The 18659-nt window shown below is 35.4% G+C and overlaps 2 protein-coding genes across 6 annotated transcripts in view; both read left to right on the plus strand.

Moving 5' to 3' along the window:
* LOC143910016 (uncharacterized) overlaps window positions 1–18659 on the plus strand; it is a 358729-nt gene that overhangs the window by 307422 nt on the left and 32648 nt on the right. The window lies entirely within an intron of this gene.
* On the plus strand, window positions 2686–10083 carry LOC143910014 (uncharacterized). 5 transcript variants are annotated; one of them, XM_077428343.1, is made up of 4 exons: window positions 2686–2785; window positions 4603–4648; window positions 4747–4801; window positions 5487–10083. In XM_077428343.1, the coding sequence occupies exon 4, from the start codon at window positions 5525–5527 to the stop codon at window positions 9317–9319; it is 3795 nt and encodes a 1264-aa protein (XP_077284469.1). In that variant the 5' UTR covers window positions 2686–2785; window positions 4603–4648; window positions 4747–4801; window positions 5487–5524; the 3' UTR covers window positions 9320–10083. The 5 variants fall into 5 exon arrangements, with proteins under 5 accessions (XP_077284469.1, XP_077284472.1, XP_077284473.1 ...); XM_077428346.1 differs by having other exon boundaries at window positions 2705–2785; window positions 4747–4959; window positions 5374–10083; XM_077428347.1 differs by having other exon boundaries at window positions 2705–2785; window positions 4747–4948; window positions 5387–10083.

Raw genomic sequence — 18659 nt, forward strand, 5'->3', positions numbered from 1 at the left:
AACGATGCGCCAAAGGCGCTTTACAATTTAAAATTAGAGCGCCAAAAGCCATTCAAAATTTTAGATTAGAGCACCAAAGGCGAAAGTTCCTTCTAAGGGTGTTTAGAAAAAAATTCCCGAGGGCGCCATCGGGTGTAAGGCCGGCACTGCCACTGAGCATGAATATTATGTTTTCTCTCCGTATTTATATACCGATTCCTATATCATTTATCTAAGTAGCTTGGTGAAAGAGTTTGAATCATGTTGTAAGATCTATTGAAGTGTAAACTTATTTGCGGACGATACGAAAATCAGGCGATGTAAAACCATGGTGCCAAATAAAGATTTTACCAGTTTTCAAAATGTATCTAATATTATCAGGTCCTATTTACAAGGACTGTAAGGTCGGGGTTGGAGCATTTCAAGCGGAGTCAGAGTCGTAAAATATCAATTGACTCTGACTCGTTTTTATTATTTACTTTAATTGATAGTATTACGGTATGTGTTTCTACTATATAGTCTCCAATTTTATTGAAGAAAATTCACTACTAAATTGAAATTTAATCATTTCTTTATAAAAATCATGAATTTGATTATAAATAAAATCGTTGAATTGCACGTATTGTGATATGTTATGGTCGGTTCGGTGATTACTAGTCAAATGTGAACCGGTCACAGGACGACCGGTCGCTCTAGATCGGTCACACGTGATCACCCGTCACACTAAAACTGGTCACGAGAAAACTGGCCACACCCTAAAACTGGTCACGAGAAAACTGATTGATCGATTTTAGGGTGTAACCAGTTTTCTCATGACCAGTTTTAGAGTGTGAACAATTTTAGTGTGACGGGTGATCACGTGTGACCGATCTAGAGCGACCGGTTGTCCTGTGACTGGTTCACATATGACTAGTAGTCCGTTTACCGTTATGGTCTCATACTTTTTTATTCTCATTTTTTTAAATAAAATGATTTGTTTTTGTGTATGAAATATTTATATATACACTATGAATTTACTTACTTTTTATTGATATCTATTTTATTATCAATAATTAAATAAATTGGGTAAGAGTAAATTTTCAGTGATTTTTTAATTCCTTTTTTTTATAATGTTTTTACTATTTTCACTTATTATTACTAACAATTTTATATGTCGGCAAGAAAAGTCCATCTTATTAAAATCGTTCAAGCCGGAGCTGGAGTCGTAGTCGAATCATCATAAAATAAAGTCGGAGTCGTATTTAACATCTAGTTTATAATTTTGAAAATATACATACATATGTATGTACATACATAGATGATTTTCAATGCTTTGTAACACAATTTTTGAGATAAAAAGTTAATAAAAAAGATTAGTATTATGAAAACATACGGAAACAAAAAAATAAAATGTTTTTATTTACTTTTTTAATTCTAGATTTTATGTGATTCATAAATGGTGTTACTAAATATTTATTTTTTAAATTATGTCTAATAAAACGAGATCCCAAAACTATACGTAGTATTTGCCAAAAAATCCTAAAATGAAAAATCTAAATTTTCAGATTGAAAAAGAAAGGGGACAATTTAAATGCGTATTTTATAAAACAAATGAGCATTTATCGTAAGTATTTCATAAAATTATAAAATATATTGTATCATTTAAAAACATTTCCTAATATATTGAAAAAAAAAACAGAACACTTTAATGTAATATTTGTACACTTAAAAAAATAAAATAAGAAATAAAAACCTAATTGATAACTGGCTTACCTCGATAAAATAAACGAATTTTTGTTATTAATCCACAAGATTAATCGAAATATGATTTTTCTAAGTGGAATTTTATTTAATTCTCATATAAATATAATTTAATACATTATCACTATTAATTCAATTCAGATTCGTGTAAATACGAGTAAACACTAGTACGAGCTTTTTGCTCGCAATTTTACCGATTTAAAACTCAGCACACTTCCAATTAACCCTTTTAAACGCAAACAAAAAATAGTGTGGTCAGAACACTATCTCAAACATGTTTCAATAGAAAAAAACTCAATATAAAATAGTATTAACAGTGGGAAAAAATCCCAAGTGAAAATACGTACTTTTGACTTTTGATTTGAATTGGATGACTACTTAGAGAGATTTGAAAGCTGAAACGTACTACAAATGGAAGATAAAATACCAGACTATAGATTCCAATATTCATTTTGAACAGGAAATTGACAGATTTTGAGACATCGACCGAACAACACGAAGATATAGAAAAATCGCGCGATTTATAAAACAACATTTTTTCTCGAGCCAATCAACATTTTTTATTACCAGATTCGTGTTCACTGGGCATAATTCTATAAGAAAAGTCATATCTCGTCTCTGAACCAAAAAAAAAGTCGTCATTTGTCGAACAGTGCTATTTACATGAAAGAACCACATCATAAAGATATTTTATAGCGACAAGAGATGTCACTGCTTCGAACAATGCAATAAACACGCAATGGCATGGGATCGGACCTTCGTATAATATAAAGTTACGCAATGACCGGCTGCTAGAGTGTTGAATTTAATAACGAACTCTCAAAATTGGTCATGTGGTCATTGGACACAAATTAATTATTTTGCTAACATAATCTTCTGGCGAAATTCAAAATGACTATAGATATGATGAAATGCTTACAGTAGATTCCTGCTGTACGACAAAAGGGGCTTAAAAAGGGGCATTTGGATTGTTATCAAAACCAATAGGCAGTAAGCGACAGTCTCTTGTGATTCACCTTGGTTTACATCTGCGCTCGATTTTAACTGTCATTTCTGCCCACATTTGGTGATTAATTTATCTTATTAACCTATACTTTAATCAATGCAATCTGCCAAATGTTTTCAACAGTTTAGAAACATTTCTGAGCATTTTAGCCATCACAGTCCTATTTATATTTCCGTTACATACCTAGAATTTACATATGAATGCAAATCAGTTTCACTGAAAACATTTCCAAATACATATGGTTTTCGGAATGGTGTTTAATTTGATGTGCACTTTTTACTGTATTCAATTTAACGTTTCGAAAATTTAATATCATTTTTTATAATGTATATTAACCCTTTGCTTGCGGCAATAAATATAGCGAACAAGCCCTGTACGCGGTGCGGTACCTTTTTCGCGAATTTGGCAATGGAGTTTTCGACCTTAAATACAGATTTTAATATTTACTCAAGTAACCAGATATGTTAATTAACACATAAAGTATTATTTTAAACAATAAAATACAAAATATATCTCGTAGTTTGGATTAATTGTCAAATAATCATTCTTCATAATTGTATGAAGATGTGACGTCACATAAACGAGGTTTCAGTATGGTTCCACAAAACCACTAATTTTGACTGGTATATATTCATTTTAAGCAAATTGAATAAATGGCATTCAACTGTCATTAATATATTCAACCAATTTTGAACCTTAAAACGGTTGAAATTGGCGCATATAAAGCTCAAAATCGCGTGCAAAGTTCAGAAATTCTATGGAAGACAGCCGCGGGCAAACGGTTAAATTATGTCTACGGTTACCAAATGGATCTAATGTTTGGAGTAATCTATGTTTAGGTATGGATGTAAACTGTGGGTTGATCATATACATGCCATTTTTAGCGGGAAACTCCTGCTTTTTGTGTGTATCATATTTTTAGAAAATATGCTGGTACTGTCCTATTTCCAAAGAAAATCGTTCATGTTTGAATCTGTCACGATTTACTAAAATCATCATAGAAGCTACTAACTTCAACGTTCGTTGACTGTGATTTGTGGAAAACTCTCACTGCGACCAAATAATGTGAATCGTTTTCTTCAACGAGATTATTAGCTTCAAGTTAAACTTTGAGCTTAGTTTTTATTATTGAAATTCTGTGGTTTAGTTGATGTTCGAGTCCTTTTGGGTTTTATTTACTCATTTTATATGTGTATGGATTTTATTCCGGTAATGAAAAGACACATTCTACACTTGTAAATGCTTTCCTTAAAATTCTCCCACGTTTTCAATTCGTATGTACTGCATTGATCCTGATCAATATGTGATCCTTATTATGTATTTTTATATAATATCATAAATTCAATATGGCTTTAAAGTGCCCGCCAAGTGAGCTAATCGAATATTATCGACTTTTACCCCGTATGCTGTTATCTTATCTTATCAATTGTGTTGGTCTTTTCGTATTACTCTTACTAGTTTTAGTTACAATTTGTATTTAATTTCATTTGATTTCTTTTCAGTTTTAGTTTAAAAATGGTCTTTCTTTTTATTATAATCATATAAATCGTTTAACATTCCAAACGCTTGATTCAACCAAGGCTGTATTGATACTGAAATAATTTTATTTTTATTTTTGAGTGCATCCGGAGATGTCTGGTAGGAATTTTAGGTATATATGTATTTGGTATTTTGTAAAGATTGAAAATAATATGGCTAAGGATGCCAATTTATAGTATTGTGAGATTTTGTATACATATTTTGATGATTATAAATTGAAATCTGTTGATTTACATACAGATATTGATCTTTATATATTAAGATTTATTTAATACTTATTTATTTATTTAATTTCTATTGATCTTTATATATTATGATTTATTTTTTAATATTTTTAGGTAACCTGTCTCATTTAGCCTGCATTGGTTGTAACATGCTTCAGAGGTGAGTAAAAACGAAATATTACATTTCATTCAAAATTAATAATGTTGATTTGTTTTTGTCTTCGAAAGGAATTAATTGTATAAAAATTTCTTTTTCAGAAATGTCCATTTCTAATTGAAACCAGCGAGTGTTCCATCTGAGTATCAATTCTAGGTTTGAATTATTCAATTAATAATTATTATCAAGTTTTCAAAGTTCGTGTAGAGGAGAAGATAGGATTTTAAAGTTAATAGTCATACTTGCTATTTGAGTAGAAGCGAGTTATTTGTAACTTTAAAATATGCTTGTGGCTATTTGCAGGTACCATATTTGCGAATTATTGGCTATTTGCAGGTACTATATCTGCGAGAGGCGCAGAGCCTTATGCGCATGCGCGTGAACTGTCACTGTCAGCGTGTTTACTGTTGAAATTTTGTTTTAAACCTCTTAAAATTTAGTTTGAACTCGTAAAGTGACGTTGAGTAAAAAATATAATCCAAATTAGTTAATATTATTAATTGTTAGAAAATTATTATCATATACAACGTATAATACCTAAATACAAGTACAAGCCGCGAACTAGCTAAATGAGATAAAGCTATTATAATAACGTGCGAAATTTATTTGCTTCATGTATAATGAACGGTTGATTAAACAAGTCTAGAATACATTAAATGTAAGAAATTATAATCGGATTATAAGTTCATGTGCATGCGCAGAAGGCTTTGCGCCTGTCGCAGATATAGTACCTGCAAATAGCCAATAATTGGCAGATATATAGCCACAACCTTAAAATATTGCACAAGTGACCGACTTATATGGATTGGACAGTTTTTGTGATATAATAAATTTATTTCAGATCTACGGCTCATCTGTAAATTTAATTTGAGGAAAACGATGGCTGGCAATGAAGATACTCCTAAAGATGTTGAATTTAAGTTGAGAATATTAGAGGATCGTCTTCATTCATTTGTCACGTTGTTTGTGATTGAGATAGAAGCGACTTTAACGTTCCATCATAAATTTTTATTTGGAGATCTAAAACCCGCCTGTCACCTGGAAAAAATACTCGAAGAGGTCGTCGGCACTCCTGCGAAAAAGATCAAAATTGCAGGCATTGAAAGTTTGTCCAAAAAAGTGGAAGATTCACCGTTTGAATTCAACGGCATCGAAAGCTACAACTATTTAGACATTGTATACAATTTTAACACATATAAAACTCAAGGAAGAGAGTTTTTTGTTAAAATTGCTATCGATGTCTTTCAAAGCTTTGAATTTCAATTCTTAAAAATTGAGGGCTACCGAAAGGACATACGAAATCTGGCGATAGATGCAGTGTATAGATTTTTGAATTACTTTAAAGACGACTCCGTTTCCACGTCAGAATTGCCAAAGAAGAGATTGGAGGTGAGAAATGTCGTTTTTGGAAAATCAAAACGAGAATATGTACCTGAAATGGCTACACTTAAAACAGGTTTCACGTATTTACCGAGTATTCCGTATGTAAGGAGGAAAAAACCTGGCTATAAAATTAAGTCTAATTATGGACTTTGGCACACGGCAAGCATATATGAAAAACCTGGCGTAGTTGAAATAGATGGGGATATTAAAAAATATCATGAAAGAAAACTATCAGATTGTGCAAAATACTATTATCGTAAGCCTTTTAATGAAGAAAATTTTCGGAATGATTATAATCTTACATCAGACATTGGTGAAAATAAAAAGAATTTACGATACTATCGATCACAAGATTATTATGACGATCAGTTTGAGACGACATTAAGGGAAATAAACGAAGAAGATATAGTAAAAAGGATTATGGAATTAATCAATGAGGCATTTAAAAAATTAGAGAATGACTTGTTTGTAAAATCGGAGAACAAGAATCATTACAACGAAATAAAATTATTACTGAAAAAAGAATATGAAAAAATTAAAGCTACTTTAAAACCCAAAAGAAGAACATACCTTTCAATTGCAGAACAATTTGCAGGAAAGAAACTCTGCGATTTAATGCTAGAAGAAGAACCTATTGTGCCTACGAAAAATAAATTGAAATTTGGAGTATTAAACCATGTGAAATTTTTCTGCGGAAGAAAAGAGCAATTGAAAAATATACACAAGACTTTTACGGACAATGAATCCACATCTGTATCACAAGCAGTGTGCATTTGGGGCGTCAATGGAATCGGAAAATCAGACTTGGCTATAAAATACGCAAATAATCAATCCGATCATTATTTAAACACAATATTTATTAATGCCGAGAAGAGAGAGACTGTTGATAAATATTTCAGATGCTTAGCCACCCAACTGGGCATTCGGATAATTGACGAGATTGACAATGTCGAAATTGAAATATCAAAACAGGCTGTGGATTTAAAAGTCATAGTTCAGAATGTTTATGAACATCTCAAAGATAAAGGAAATTCACTGATTATATTGGACAACGTTGAAAATTATGCTGTTATAGAAGATGTAATTTTTAGAGGTACTGGTGGGAATATTTCAACTTTAATTACCACTTGCAATCAGGATTGGGACTTAAAATATAAAAGAGACATTCGTATGATTCGATTAGAAGGATTAACTGAAGATGAAGCTGTGAAATTTGTCAATAATAGTTTAAAAGACGAGAGTGTAGACGAAGTTAAAGCGTTTGTGAAGGTTTTAGATAGGTTGCCTCTAGTTTTAGGGCACGCAATAGCTTATATAAAACTGAGGAGAAAGAATATCGATAAAAGAGGTCCACAAGAATTCATCATTAAAGACTATAAAGAATTGTATTTTAAAGAAGAAAATTCATTAAACCTGGGAATGAATGATTCATTGTGTGAATATAGTAAAAAAGTTGCGATTACTTTGAATATAGCATTTAAAAAGATAAAGGAAGATCCAGAACAGGGAAAACTGGCTTTGAATATTTTCAATATAATAGCTTACCTTTCGCCAGAGAACATTCCAGCTGATGACTTATTTTCAGACTTGGAAACCGATACCAAGAAGCTACGGCAAGCTATTGAACTGTTGCATGTATATTCCTTAATTGATTACGGTCAGGGAATAGTACGAGTGCATCGTTTGATTCAACAATACACCCGAAACCGTTTGAAAGCTGAAGCCGAGGAAGAAAAAGTGTTGGGAGAGGCATTGGCATTATTAAACGGCTATGATTATATAGACAGTATCATGTCAGTGTGGAAATACGCCCGTAAGTATTCCCAATTGATAGACGACCATTATTTCAAATCGGACTATGGCGAGAGTAAAAGCAGTGCGATACATCTTTTTGCTGGATACAGAAACGACTGTGATGAGATCAGTGACATCTTGAAGTATTCGAATAGTGTAATCGATGTGAATTGTCGGAATAAGTTCGGGGAAACTCCGTTATATATAGCGGCCAAGTGTGGATACATTGACGTCGTTAAGTTCCTTGTTAATAAAGGGACACTTTTGAAAAATGTGTACTATAGTTCGGCGATACACGTGGCTGCTTCTAATGGGCATAAAGATGTGGTGCAATTCCTGTATGGTATGAAAAACACTTTGCCGAAGTATTGGATCAATCTCGAGCCAGTCGACGAGGCCGCTATGAATGGATACGAAGACATCGTTAAAATCTTAAAGCCAACTGATAATGAAACTCATATATACTTTGCGCGTTTAGTGAGTGGTATGAATCAGGGAAGCTGTGAAAAGTGTACCGAGATCGTAACTGAAGGTTGTGAAATTAATCAGGAGTTTTTGCAAGTTAGAATGGGACCTCGAGAGGATACCATTGTGCATATAGCTGCTGCACGGGGCGATGTTAAAATCATTGAAATCCTTTTCAATTGTGACGCTGATATAAATGTTAGTAATAAATTCAACGAAAGACCGGTTCATTATGCAGCCAAAGGAGGATGCGTCGATGCCTTGAACTTCTTTTTGGATAAAGGGGTTGTTGCTACGTCGGTCAGTTTGTATAAGGAGAATCTTTTTCATTATGCGGCGCTTTCGTGCAGAGTTGATGTGCTTAAGATGATCGTTTCGAAAGGATTAAACTGCAAACACTTTGACGAATTTGAACGGTCTCCGTTAGACCGCGCTGCTTCCCGAGACAATATGAACGCTGTGAAATTCTTCATTCAAAAAGGCTTCGCCGTCGATACTCTCAACGCATTTAAAGAGACTGCACTGCATTATGTTTCAGAACGTTATGTCAGCAAAAAGACGATCAAATCGCTGGTCGAGTTGAAAGCTGATCCCAATTCGGTGGATGAGGACGGTCGTACTCCCTTGCACAAGGCCTCGTCTGCCGATAGATACGATAATGTGATGGCTCTTTTGGAAGCAGGTGCTGATATTAAAATATGTGATGGCAACGGTCAGTCAGTGTTGCATGCGGCTGCGGCTGAGAATAATTTAAAGATTGTCAAGCTGCTGTTGAAGAAGGGAGCTGATCCGAATGTGTTGGATTGTGACGGTGATAGTCCGTTGCATTCGGCTGTTCGGGAACGGGGCAAACTTCCTGTTGTGGAATTGCTCCATCGACATGGATGTGATATTCAAGCTGTAAATAAATTGAACAAAACTGTACTTGAAATCGCCACCAGGCAACGGAAAAAACAAATAGTCAACTATTTAATTGTAAAAGTGGATAACAATGGGAATGAACAATTATTTGATTTGTTTTACAATTGCTAATATTGGTTTTTTACGGTAAAATCTTGATTTAATAAATTATGGCATGCAATGCAAAATTGAGGACCGGGCCTTATTTCATCTTTGCTTATGACTTAATAAGTTGGGTGGAAATAATTGGATGATTTGTATTTTGAAAAATTAATATGGTTGTGGCTATTTGCAGGTACCATATCTGCGAATTATTGGCTATTTGCAGGTACTATATCTGCGATTTATTGGCTATTTGCAGGTACTATATCTGCGACAGGCGCAAAGCCTTCTGCGCATGCGCGTGAACTTATAATCCGATTATAATTTCTTACATATAATGTATTCTAGACTTGTTTAATCAATCGTTCATTATACATGAGGCAAATAAATTTCGCACGTTATTATAATAGATTTATATCATTTAGCTAGTTCGCGGCTTGTACTTGTATGTAGGTATTATACGTTGTATATGATAATAATTTTCTAACAATTAATAATATTAACTAATTTGGATTATATTTTTTACTCTACGTCACTTTACGAGTTCGAACTAAATTTTAAGAGGTTTAAAACAAAATTTCAACAGTAAACACGCTGACGGTGACAGTCCACGCGCATGCGCAGAAAGATTTGTGTCTGTCGCAAATATAGTACCTGCAAATAGCCACAACCAATTAATATTTGCACCAAAACCAAAGTACATACTTAGTATTATGTATAGCATAAATTAATGTTTTGAAGATAATAAGACAATAAACTCAGGACATGACATCCAAGTGTCATTATCTTCGAAAAATGACTAAATACTGAGAGAAAAGTAATGATTTCACAGGGTTTTTAATAGTTACGCCAATAATATCTAATTAAATTGAGGTTTCACTGTATTATTATTTAATGTTTTATTTCAATTATTATATTTTTATTACTAAACAGCCTGGCCACGGTACAGGAATATTGCTATTGTACTGAGGCATTATCCGATGTTATATTTTTGTGATAGTCGTGTATGCAGTAGCAGGTGGGATTTAACGTAAGTATAACAAATAAATGAAAATAATATAGCCTTCATAGCATGAGTTTCTAACATTTTAAAAGTTTTCATCCCCTTTTAAAATAACCAACTAACCTGGAATATCCGCCAAATTTACCTAAAAATAAAATACTTGCAATCCATGGGTTGGAAATCTGTGCTTATGTAGTTATATATGTAGTTATACTTGTAGAAGATGACTAAAGAAAAATCATTGCATGTTTGAGTAAATTTATTTATATACATACATATATATTGAAACGCCACAAAATATATTTTTTTATTGTTATACCTGTGTATTTTTTATGTCCCAATAATCCGCCAAAATATTAATGACATGACAAATTATAAAATATCAAAACATATAGTATGATATTGTATCTTAGTACATACATATGTATGTATGTGCCGGTTATATGAAGTCATATGTACGTATGTTTCGTTTCGAGATAATTGGATTTTTTTGTTTAAAAATATGGATAATGGTTTAAACAAATATTTTTTTAAATACATCCTTTCATTTTATGGTAATATTTTATTCAAATCTTTCTAATAATGAGATTTTAAAAACCTCGAATGACTTGAATTGTTATCAAAATAGACTTCATAGACTTACATGTATGTAGAAATAGACAATTCAAAATAGACTTATTTAGTATTAGGATCATCTTTCAAATAAAATAAAAGCATTCTGAAAACGAATAGCTTTTAAAAAAGCAAAATTTTTTACCAAGTTAACCTCTTCAGTCCTGACTTTATTTTTTGAAAATGCGTAATTCTTTTATTCACCTTTTCCCGGTATAATTTTCTTCACAAAAATTTTATTTTAATATCTTGAATATTACATATATAATGTGTATTCCACAAAAAAAATTTTCAACCCTTCAGGGAAAACTAATTATTTTATAATTTTTTTCATAGCTTTTGAGAATCTTAGTTGCAATATAAAATGCTCCATATTATAAATGTGCCGTTTACCATAATAAATATGACGTGTAATTGTTTTGGGATACTAATTTCGAGAATTTTATGCTGTGTTGATAGCAATAAAAGATTTATAATGTCTGCGAAATTTTTTTTTCTTATATAGGAAACGAAAAGTGAATTTGTTAGTTGTAATGCGTATTTGGGTTTGTGCCCAAAATTGTAGTTTCAATATTCGCGCATATCAAAAGAGGTAATTGGACTATTCGTCACATTGGGGTGGTCACAAAGACAATTTTTGCCATGAAAATCGCGAATACACAATATTTGGCACTCAAGTTCTCGTTACTATGATAGTTATCGTTAGTATGATGGACTTTTCGGCTGCCAGATGTTCTGTTATAGAGATTTTAGTGACTTTGTGACGAGTAATTTGTGACCAGTAATCACCGAACCATCAAAAGAAGCATCAAAAATATATATTTTTGGATTTTTCTAAATTGATTTGTCGAATAAACATCATATTATGTATTATAGTTGACTTTTTCATACAAAACAACGTATGTAAATAAACATGGCTTACCTGGAGTGGCGTGACCGAGTGGCGACATCGTGCATGAATTGCCATATAGCATAATTCTTATACGCTATATGACAACACTGACAAAATTCAAGAAATAATATGGTGTTCACTATTACATATGTATATACAAAGGCCCCAGTGAAAATAAATCGAAAATATAATAGCTTCAGTATCAAGTGATAAAGTTACATTGCATTGTGTGCAGGGTCTGAGGAAGAAGAATGCAATACATAAATTATGTATTTCATCAATGAAACAACGTTATAATGCTGGTCTTATAACTTTTTCAACAAAATGACTGGATGTTATAGATGGAGCAACAATATCTTGATTTAAATTCTTAAGTACATATAGCTGGTAGCATTGATTCTATAGAATTTTTTTGCAGAGTTAACAATAAATTTATTGGATTCCAAAGAGATTGAGATGAGAGAATATCTGAAAAATTTAAATTAATGGCAATCTGAAAAAAAAAACTGAATTAATGGTCACAATACGAAACTGACTGGTTGATAGCAACTGAGCAACAAAAAATCACGTTTTTTACTAACTGGAGCGGAGACCAATCGATCTTTACTAAGTTTTACACATTGAATTCGAATATGACAATGATTTTTGTCTGTGTCGTCTCGTTTATGAGATACGGTCCCACTGGCAACTTGCCCCACCCCAAAAGGATACCGCTCTGGTCAAATTCTGAGGTCTAATTATAACATTATAATAAATTTTGCAGTATTTAACGGTCTACAAACACATGGAGTGCCAGAACCCTATGTGGGACTGTTAGCTGCAATATATGCACAAGAACTCTACAGCTTCGGTCAAACTTTTTTCAGATACGGATCGATTTAGAATAGGAAAAGGAGTAAGGCAAGGAGACACCATCTTGCCCAAGTTATTCGATCTGGTACTTGAGTGAGTTTTCAGGAACTTGGATTGGGATACAGCAGGAGTAAGTATCAACGGTCGCTTCTTAAGTCGTCTTCGGTTCGTAGACGATATGGTTCTGCTGACTGCTGACTTACTAAACAGACTAACACTGCTGGACAGAGAAAGTAGGATTAAAAATTAACGTAGATAAGACAAAACTAATGTTCAATAACTATTGCACGCCTGATAGCATCACAATAGATGATAAAATGTAGTAATGAAGAAGAAATAAAGAGACGTATGAAATTAGGATGAAGTGCATTTGGACGAATGAATGTTGTTTTAAAATCGAAAATACCACGCTGTCTGAAGAAAAAATCTTTTATCAATGCGTTTTGCTAGTGATGTCGTATGGATGTGAAACTTGGATATTAAACACCAAGATGCTTCATAAAGTCCAAAGCACTCTAAGAAGTACGGAACGCTATATGCTTGGCATAACGAGGAAAGACAAGAAACGGAATAAGTGGGTGAGAAGTATGACGATAGTAGTGGATAGAGTGAAGAGATTGACATGGCAATGGGCGGGCTACGTGGCTAGAAAAAGGGACGAAAGGTGGACAAGAGAAGTGCTAGAATGGTACCCGAGAGAATGCAAAAGGGTAAAAGGAAGACCACTGGGAAGATGGTAGACGAAATTAGTAAAATGTGTGGGATGAGATGGATGAGAGTTGCGCAAAACAGAGATGATTGGAAGCGTGTTGGAGATACTTTCATCCAGCAGTGGATGGTGAATGGCTGTAGATGATGATGATGATGAATATGTGAAGAAACTTGTATTATATTACGCGAGAAAGTTATTGAGAAAAATATCCTCAAAAACATTACAGATTTTCTTAAGACATACGTAATTGTATTTGAAAACAAACTAAAAGTGAATAATCAAGATTATCTTTGTATTTCAATTATCCGTGCCTGCCTTATCATAAGTCCGGATAACCGAGAGAACACTGTATATTTGTTTAGTGCCGATACTGAAATTTTTACAAAAGTCATTTATCGTTTTTATCGGCTTTTTGTTTGATAAAAAGTTTTCATTTTTTTTCAATCATATCTACGTTTCCCGGAAAAATGTGTAAGTTATGAAAAGCCGAAAAAATGTGTTGGTATATGATATATGATAAAGTGTCAGTGGTTCTTAATATTTTTACAACCACGGAACAATTCATGAAACGATGAAAAGATATGGCTTTCATATTTTAAATAAAAATAAAAAAAATACTTATTTGATTTTGACAAGGATTATTATTATTGTCAATTACACTGAGCAACATAAAAAATACCGGGGCGGAGACTAAATCAATCTTTACTAAGACCAACCCACTGAGTTTGAATATGACAATGATTTTTGTTGGCTTGCTCTAGTTTATGAGATATGAACGTTTAAAAAACGCCCAAGTTTTACAGATTTTTTGCTTTTGCAGTATTTAACTTAAAAACTAGTGTAGGAATCTCGTCGTCGTCATCGTCATCGAAACCTTCGAGAATATTCCGCAACAACAAAATACATCGAGCGGAACAGCGCCAAGCATTCCAGAAAATACTACGCCTCGACGAAAGCAAATTCCTCTTGTACGCATCAACAACTAAATGCTCGTACGACCACTTCCATCAAGCATTCCAGAAAATACTACGCCTCGACGAAAGCATTCCTCTCGTACGCATCAACAACTAAATGCTCGTACGCATCAATAACCACTTCCATCAAGCGTTCCAGAAAATTCTACGCCTCGACAACAGTGCATTCCTTTCTTACGCATCAACAAACCACCACCATCGGTCAGGCGATTCCAGAAACACTATAAAAGGAGGTACAACCCAAACAACGCCAGTCGACCCACAGCAGCAAGCGTCGACACACAGCAGCAGACCAGTCAACATACAGCTCCTGACCAGCCACCACTACACTACGCGGACTTGGAAGATCAACCAGCCGGACGAGCCAGCAACACACTGCCGTATCCAGAGACCTTCCGAACCTAGTCGAACAACAGCGCTGACAACACATCGCTACCCCGCCTACATTGGTACTACCCCGACGTGATCTACGCAGCCTTCACAGCAGCCCACAGCGCTGTCAACACATCGCTACCCCGCCTACATTGGTGACCCCATCTTAGAACTACGCAGCCTTCATAGCAGTCAACAGCGCAGTCAACACGGCAGCCCACGGTGCAGCCTCCACAACAACCAACAGCCGCCACGACAGCAGTCAACAGCGCAGCCTACATAGCAGCCCACAGCGCAGCCTACATAGCAGCCCACAGCGCAGCCTACAAAGCAGCCAACAAACGCCACGACAAGGCAACAGCCAGAAGCCTTCACGCAACCGCAAGCTTCGAGCAACCACAAGTTTCACGCAACCGCAAGCTTCATGCAACCGCAGACTTCACGCAACCGCAGCCTACAACGCAGTCTACAACGCAGCCCTCAACGAAGACTTCACGCAAGATCCGCTGTCGAGACAACTAACTCCAGCACAACCAACGAAGACCAGCACTCAACGCACTTCGTCAACCAACGTTCTTCACGCAAGATCCGCTGTCGAGACAACTAACTCCAGCACAACCAACGAAGACCAGCACTCAACGCACTTCGTCAACCAACGTTCTTCACGCAAGATCCGCTGTCGAGACAACTAACTCCAGCACAACCAACGAAGACCAGCACTCAACGCACTTCGTCAACCAACGTTCTTCACGCAAGACCCGCTGCCGAGACAACTAACTCCAGCACAACCAACGAAGACCAGCACTCAACGCACTTCGTCAACCAACGTTCTTCACGCAAGATCCGCTGTCGAGACAACTAACTCCAGCACAACCAACGAAGACCAGCACTCAACGCACTTCGTCAACCAACGTTCTTCACGCAAGATCCGCTGTCGAGACAACTAACTCCAGCACAACCAACGAAGACCAGCACTCAACGCACTTCGTCAACCAACGTTCTTCACGCAAGATCCGCTGTCGAGACAACTAACTCCAGCACAACCAACGAAGACCAGCACTCAACGCACTTCGTCAACCAACGTTCTTCACGCAAGATCCGCTGTCGAGACAACTAACTCCAGCACAACCAACGAAGACCAGCACCCAACGCACTTCGTCAACCAACGTTCTTCACGCAAGACCCGCTGCCGAGACAACTAACTCCAGCACAACCAGCAAAACAGTCACGCGAATGACTCCACGCAGAACACAGCAGCCTGCACAACAGCACCATCCAAGCCATCACAAACCTTCACTGCCAACGCAGCTCGCCCAAAATAAGCAACCTGGTAGAGAACAAGACTTGGACCGGCATGCAACACAAGACCCGCTGTCGAGACAACTTTCTCCAGCACAACCGGACAAACAACGACGCCATCGAGCCAACAGACTCCAACACATCAAGATTCCCACAAAATCACACACATCGCTAACACTCACCGGAGAGCCATGTAGGAATCTCGTCGTCGTCATCGTCATCGAAACCTTCGAGAATATTCCGCAACAACAAAATACATCGAGCGGAACAGCGCCAAGCATTCCAGAAAATACTACGCCTCGACGAAAGCAAATTCCTCTTGTACGCATCAACAACTAAATGCTCGTACGACCACTTCCATCAAGCATTCCAGAAAATACTACGCCTCGACGAAAGCATTCCTCTCGTACGCATCAACAACTAAATGCTCGTACGCATCAATAACCACTTCCATCAAGCGTTCCAGAAAATTCTACGCCTCGACAACAGTGCATTCCTTTCTTACGCATCAACAAACCACCACCATCGGTCAGGCGATTCCAGAAACACTATAAAAGGAGGTACAACCCAAACAACGCCAGTCGACCCACAGCAGCAAGCGTCGACACACAACAGCAGACCAGTCAACATACAGCTCCTGACCAGCCACCACTACACTACGCGGACTTGGAAGATCAACCAGCCGGACGAGCCAGCAACACACTGCCGTATCCAGAGACCTTCCGAACATAGCCGAACAACGAGCCAGCAACACACTGCCGCATCCAGAGACCTTCTGAACATAGCTGAATGCCGAGCCAGCGACACTCTACCATATCCAGAGACCGCTGAACGACATACTTTTGCCCACAAATACCATACCTTTGTACAACCATAGGCAAACAATAAAACTTTATAAAACTAGCACAACAGTGTTTCGTTAGGCCGGGATACGGTCAACATACATGTACCCCGCCTACACTAGGATTGATGTGCCAAAAGTGAGTATTGGAATTAATAGTCAGATATTTTTTCTATTGATTATAATTTTTTATTGTTTTGTAATACGTATAATTAATTATTATCTAGCGAATTTTAAAAGTCAAAAATATACTTTTTTCCGTAATACTAATTTATTTCACTTGAATCAGTACGTTCAGATAAAATAAAACATATTGAGATTGAAAACCAATCTTTGTAAATTTAGAAATACATATATAGAACTGGCCCCATAAATGCACGATAGCTCGAGAAAAATAATATTTTTCACCCATAAGATAAAACCAGTTTGCTTAGTTTACTTTAACTGTTTACTTAGCCCATTAATTAATTCCTCATAATCAAGATCTTCTTGGGAAATTGTTCACGGTTTAAAATTATTTTTTTCTTTATCGATCTTAGGTGGCCATCTTGTGAGTTTTTATTTTATTTTTTTATCTTTTATTTATACCAAGAAAGCCTAACAGGTAACCCCATGTGCCTTTCTGGCCATAAACATTGTAAATTTGATACAAATATTATTAATATCATACAAACTACATAAATACATATCAATTAATATCCACTGAGACATCTATGGTCAAATTAGCAGCATTTTAAACAATTCAGTAAATAAATATCCACAGAGATATTTATTGTCAAATTTGTAAATTTGCAGCATTTTATACAATTCAGCGAAATTCGAGATTGCTGAAAACTCGATAGGAAACGATCGACTTGGAGTCACAAATCCAAGGTCTGGCCAGCAGAAACCAGTGGGATTTGAACCCGTGACCACTCTATTCAAAGAATTTTATGCAGAATAGACTAGTAGTCTATTCTGCTGGTTAGGACCGATTCGACTATGTTAGTGGCTACTACTTTCCTTCCTTTCCGGCCGTCACATTAAATAGTCGTGTATTAAACCATAGCGTTATTTAATTCCTTTCATCCCCATAGATATGGTTGTTAACGTTGAAGATAAAAGTCTACCTAGAATTTACATATGAATGCAAATCAGTTTCACTGAAAACATTTCCAAATACATATTGTTTTCGGAATGGTGTTTAATTTGATGTGTACTTTTTCCTGTATTCAATTTAACGTTTCGAAAATTTAATATCTTTTTTTATAATGTATATTAACCCTTTGCCCGCGGCAATAAATATAGCGAACAAGCCCTGTACGCGGCGGCACCTTTTTCGCGAATTCGGCAATCGAGTTTTCGACCTTAAATACAGATTTTAATATTTACTCAAGTAACCAGATATGTTAATTAACACATAAAGTATTATTTTAAACAATAAAATACAAAATATATCTCGTAGTTTGGATTAATTGTCAAATAATCATTCTTCATAATTGTATGAAGATGTGACGTCACATAAACGAGGTTTCAGTATGGTTCCACAAAACCACTAATTTTGACTGGTATATATTCATTTTCAGCAAATTGAATAGATGGCATTCAACTGTCATTAATATATTCAACCAATTTTGAACCTTAAAACGGTTGAAATTGGCGCATATAAGGCTCAAAATCGCGTGCAAAGTTCAGAAATTCTATGGAAGACAGCCGCGCCCAAAGCTTCCATAGAAGACGGCCGCGGGCAAACGGTTAAATTATGTCTACGGTTACCAAATGGATCTAATGTTTGGAGTAATCTATGTTTAGGTAATCTATATTTTTAAGCGGG

The sequence above is a fragment of the Arctopsyche grandis genome, chromosome 3 (assembly GCF_051622035.1).
Source record: "Arctopsyche grandis isolate Sample6627 chromosome 3, ASM5162203v2, whole genome shotgun sequence".
Classification (NCBI taxonomy): Eukaryota; Metazoa; Arthropoda; class Insecta; order Trichoptera; family Hydropsychidae; genus Arctopsyche; species Arctopsyche grandis.